Below are 5,093 nucleotides of genomic sequence, written 5' to 3' on the forward strand. Positions count from 1 at the left end.
TTAACACAGTACATGAAAAACCAATGCAGTGAGAATCAGCATCGCCAACGGCGATGCCAACTTAACAATCACATTGCAATAATCAACCTCACAACACTACGCCGATACCATCACCGAGTTGTGCTTAGATTCTACCAACCCCTAGTAGTAAAGTGATCTCAATTATAGTAAGTATAGTAGTATATCCCTAGTCGTGATGTACTCTGGATCGTATTCTAGACACTATTCGATGCAGAACTTGTGCACTACTAACCACATATTGAAGTCAGGGTCAGCTACCAATAGGCGTGATAAATAGAAGACGTACCATCGCGACCCGCATTGAACCGGTCTCCATCGTACAGCCATCCCAATGGACCCGTGTTAACCCACCTCCCACCAGGCCTATCACAATGCATAACATGCCGTTGCCCGGGATCGAACCCACGACCCTTACTTCAACACATTCGCGATGGTCTTGATGTACGCAAACACGTTCGGTGCAGTGTCCACGAAGGCTGCCGTCAGAACAATATCAAAGGCCTCATGCTTCTCTGCCGAGCCATATGCCTGATCCACTATTTCCCATTGCTTACCAACTATCTCTCCCCATCCTACTACCTCTGTGAACTCGAAACCATTGACGCTTACTCGACTGAGAGCATTCTTGTCGATCTCACAATCCGGCAGAGTGACCTGCGAACGATGAACTGCCTGACTCGACTCGTCTTTTCGGAAAGGAACGCCAATTTCGACAAGTAATCAATCTAACTATCCATGACCACCCCAAGATACGCAAAACGTATTCCACCACAGCTGTCGCCTGAACCCCAATACCGTTCTAATGTGGTCGTCTCTCTTCATCCTGTTGCAAGTATCCAAACAATATGGCTCAATCACTATCGGACCAGACCTACGATCATCACTAAGGACAGCCCCTCACTATACCAACCATACCCGCTGATCACAGCATTAGCAGCCGCGAGCTTCATGACGTCGAAATCATTCGCTTCTACATCGTGACCGAGTACAGCCACATCGTACACTAATCTACCAGTACCACATCCCGGTACCAAAACGCTGCACCCTGAAATGAGTCTTGAAAATCAAGATGAATCTTGCAATCTTACGCTCACTAGGTAGTTCCTTAACCAAGGGGGCATAACTTTGCTCCCTCTCCTCCTCACCCTCAGCACTCCAATCTCTTGTCAACTCAGACAACAGCAGTCGTACCTAAATAGGAGTATGTCCAAATCGATCACATGATCGATTTTACTCTGTAGTGGAGCGGTGTGTTGACCTTCTGCGCAGGCTCATGCAGCATTGGCAAGATTTGCCTAAGGAACTCCATATTTTGGTGTATTCCCTTTGCTATGCGTATCTTGACGAAAAACGAGGACCTTACAATTCTAATTAGGAAATTACTAGCAAAATTTTCACTGAATTTTTTCTGCCTCGAAAAAAATGACAGTCGCAATCGAACCAATACGACTCTCAACTCAAACAACATCATATTTCCCCGCATACACCAATCCAATCCAAATCAGGGAATGCATTCCCCTACCACTCCTTCCACACAAAACGACCTACAGCGAATTCACCGGTACTCCCGAAGCCCGCAACCCGGCATATCTCCTGCGTGTCATAATCGCTCAACGAGGCGTAGCTCCGCGCGATCCGTCTCACTTCCTCTTGAGCCTCGTATTGGTACCTAAAAACGACGCTCCGTCTTCCTACCGATAAAAACTTTTATTACATCGCCAATGCCAACGCTACTTCCTCAGCATAGACAACTTCAGCGACCGAAAGATCCGCTCTATAAGACGCGTACGTCAGCTCTGCCGCTTGCAACACCGATGGACTCACCCCCATTCCAAGAAGAAGAAAAAAGGGAAACTGCAGATTTGCTGGACTAACCGCTAAACTTGAGCCATAACGCTCTCTCCATCGCAGTGAGATCGTTGTGAACGATGTACGGCCAAACTTTGCCTCCTTTTCCATCAGATTCTCCAACCACTATCCCGCTGTTCCTAGTCGCCAAAATCATGTGAAGTGAACCACATGCGCCCAAGGAAGATCCGACAGATGCCGTCATGGCCGACACTAGGATACGATTAACACCAATACCGTGAAAACGACAACCAGTGTTTGAATGTCCTCAGTAGTACAGATGCGCACATGAAAATTCTCTTAGAATTAAACAGAAACCAACAACGATTCTGGTAACTCACCAGCACATGTAGTTGACCTTCCCTATGCTGACCACCAGCCTCTCCCATTAACCCGCTTCCACTCACACAACAGACAGGACAAGGTAATACCAACTTGAATACCACACCACGCGGAAATGCTGATATTAGAGCAATTTCGTGGCGCGTGACGGTTTCGTATAATACTATGTGACAAAGAAATAAGCAATGTGTTTGGACGATGTGATGATGGAGTGGTATGGAACACGCATGTACAAAATACTCAGCCGCTACTGTCGACGATACACATTATAGAATGTGGCTCCAACTGACACACAGCTGCCCATCAACTTAGTGTCAGACAATCTACAATCACGAAAATCTTCGCTGTGCGCAAACGTATCATTATATATCAATCAAGGAATTGGCAGCTGTGGAAATCGACTTTAGCGACTCACATCAGTTGAACCAGAGATAACTTCACTCGGACAACAAAAGGCGCTTCGCTCCGCTAAGCCAGCCTTTTCATAAACCGAATCGTCCGACAAGAGCATCGTCAACCAAAATAACCGAACGCTGAGTTCACCGTCGCCATACCACTCCTTTCCCAAATAACTTCGAGCTACGCCTTGACCTTCTCGTCATATAGCGAGTCCGTACCCCACACTGCTGCCCCTTGTAGTGCCATACCAATCAGAATAGCTTGTGCGATAGCCGGCACGGCTTCGTCTCCTTTTACTCTACCAAATGCCAACGCCAACAGCGTGCAGTGGAGGTAATGATGTAACTGCAGGAAAAAAACCAAGTCCAACCCTCCATAGTTGTCTTGTTATTCATGCAACATATGTTCGGTTTCCTCAGCTGAGCTCAGGAGTTTCCTCACTAATCACAAGAGCTTATGAAAAATTCGGGTAGAGATGATCAGACACTAATAAGAATGTACCGAAACTTCCTCAGGATTTCAAATTATCCCCGACACATGTAGTTGACTATGTATATCTTCTCCTGCGCTAACCTTCCACGACTCAATACGTTAAAGAGAGACTATCAATTGTACATTTCAAAATGCCGTCGCCGCGGATCGAACCCGGGGCCTCTTCACCCACTACATGGAAGCTATATCCAGGTGGTGTTCTCAACCACAGGAAGATGAGAAAGACAATTCCCATCATTAGCCGACCCACGCAGTCGACGTGATAATAGGCGTATCGAGTCATGAGTATTCCCAACGAAGAGGCCTGAAAAAATGCCATCCCCAGGGATCGAACTCACGACCTTTCGATTACCGCCACAACAATGGTCGCCAGCCCCAGTGCCGGCGCGCTTTTCATATAATCCGTGTCTGCAGTCAGAGGGATCGCCCCCACAACCATCTGAATCAGAGAGTAAACCTGAAAACATACAAACATCCTAGCGGAGCGAAACTGATCAAAGAAACAAAAATCGATCCCGTGAGTGAGGGCGTCACTACTGCATTTCAAATCTACTCTAATTCCGTCTACCATCCATAGCGGTAATACTAAAGCTCACTAGTAGTCAAGGTTTCCTACGTGAACCCAGAGGATAGCCCTAATTCACTGCAAGCACACACCATGCTAAGTAAGGTAGCATGCTATCAACCAACCATTGATAGCACAAATGCTCTTACAAAGGGCGTAGCAGCAGTCACCCACAGTCTGCTGGGACGACATATCCTATGGATCGCCGTCGCACCACAGAAGGCTACCACCAATGTAAACATCCAATGCTGCCATGGACGGTTTATCTTCTGAGGAATCTGACAATAATCAACCCTCTCATGGGGAGAAAACAAGCTCCGATTGGAAGAGAAATTCCGTCCGAAACGACCACCAAAACCACCACTCGGAATTCTAACCAGAAAGCCGCGAATAACTCATCACCGACTCGCTGATCGCATCGAGAGAATAATCGAGATCACCATTGGACTTTCACCACCCTAGTGATATGGAAAAAATTTTTCACGACAACTGCATATCACCGCGAATATCGCGGTTTTCAAAGAGTATTACGCCACTTCACATAAAACTGGTGAAACTCCATTGAACAACAACCACATAGGAGGGATCGAAAGCTTAACCCTATTTAGCTGATCATGCTACTACCAGATGATATCAAGTGAAGGAAAAAAGAAAGATACCACAAGATTCCCCACACGCACAGTCTAGATTTCCCTGACTTGACCTACCCCACAATAGGCAGCCAAAAACCGACTATACGAAGCCGCTACAACACATACTGCGAGGAACCGCACAAGACTTCGGATATAGTCCGACTCGACGACCAACGCTGCCGCTGAAGCGATAGGTTGTGCACATCGAGAATAGGTGCTACCTGACACAGAGCCAGTAATGAAAATCTGCTAATTACGAAGGTCCCCGGTTCGAATCCCAGCGAGGGTATTTACTTTGCCCCCAGTCGCCGACGGTATCCGTGACCGTTGCTGAGGGCGGCAACCTCAATAGCAGGGCCGATAACTCCGATGACGCACCCTCTTCCATCGCTCCTTCACTCACTGGTCCACTGTTCACTTCCAATAACGATGCCGCCGCTCTTTGACCTATAAATCGATAGCGAATTGGCGGTTGTGAATAACCAACACTGGGTATAAAGACAGTAATACTAACACTACTGCTAGGAGCTCGATAACACAATGATGGTAAGCTGGATATTACCGTCCAATAGGGTTATTTGGTCATCCATAGCACCGGGAGGCCCACCCTTGCCGGAAGCCATGTCGAGTACTACCATAAAACGGAATAGCGATAACGTTTTAACAAAAGATAGGATCTGGAATGAGCACGTACTACTACTACTACTACTACTACTACTACTACTACCACTACTACTACTACTACTACTACTACTACTACTACTACTACTACTACTACTACTACTACTACTATA

The 5,093-nt window shown here is 46.7% G+C and overlaps 2 protein-coding genes across 2 annotated transcripts in view; both read right to left on the bottom strand.

Moving 5' to 3' along the window:
• The window catches only part of Pmar_PMAR028391 (conserved hypothetical protein), a gene marked incomplete at both ends in the record, with an annotated part of 5,435 nt that extends 3,584 nt beyond the window's left edge, over positions 1-1,851 (bottom strand). The window contains 8 exons of the mRNA XM_002764821.1: positions 308-384; positions 437-675; positions 817-892; positions 928-1,066; positions 1,110-1,212; positions 1,256-1,316; positions 1,544-1,690; positions 1,736-1,851. Coding sequence (XP_002764867.1) covers positions 308-384; positions 437-675; positions 817-892; positions 928-1,066; positions 1,110-1,212; positions 1,256-1,316; positions 1,544-1,690; positions 1,736-1,851 — 958 coding nt within the window. The remainder of the gene's footprint in view (positions 1-307; positions 385-436; positions 676-816; positions 893-927; positions 1,067-1,109; positions 1,213-1,255; positions 1,317-1,543; positions 1,691-1,735) is intronic.
• A 472-nt stretch (positions 1,852-2,323) lies between these two features.
• Pmar_PMAR028392 (hypothetical protein) lies at positions 2,324-4,981 on the bottom strand. The gene is made up of 7 exons (XM_002764822.1): positions 4,862-4,981; positions 4,594-4,746; positions 4,375-4,520; positions 3,817-3,945; positions 3,455-3,559; positions 3,278-3,406; positions 2,324-2,955 (listed from the first exon to the last, which is right to left on the bottom strand). Exons 1-7 carry the CDS (start codon positions 4,935-4,937, stop codon positions 2,791-2,793), a joined length of 903 nt encoding a protein of 300 aa, XP_002764868.1. The 5' UTR covers positions 4,938-4,981; the 3' UTR covers positions 2,324-2,790.
• Between the last annotated feature and the right edge of the window lie 112 nt (positions 4,982-5,093).

This window comes from Perkinsus marinus (genome assembly GCF_000006405.1).
Source record: "Perkinsus marinus ATCC 50983 genomic scaffold scf_1104296976042, whole genome shotgun sequence".
In the NCBI taxonomy this organism is placed as follows: Eukaryota; Perkinsozoa; order Perkinsida; family Perkinsidae; genus Perkinsus; species Perkinsus marinus.

Bases quoted from the DNA above. Each gene is read 5' to 3' on its own strand.
- Pmar_PMAR028392 (XM_002764822.1), bottom strand. From the start codon at position 4,937: ATGGTAGTACTCGACATGGCTTCCGGCAAGGGTGGGCCTCCCGGTGCT. The intron at 4,521-4,593 runs GTAAATACCCTC...GCTCTGTGTCAG, and splicing joins CGTCGGCGACTGGGGGCAAA to GTAGCACCTATTCTCGATGT. The intron at 3,407-3,454 runs GTAATCGAAAGG...GCATTTTTTCAG, and splicing joins TGGCGACCATTGTTGTGGCG to GCCTCTTCGTTGGGAATACT.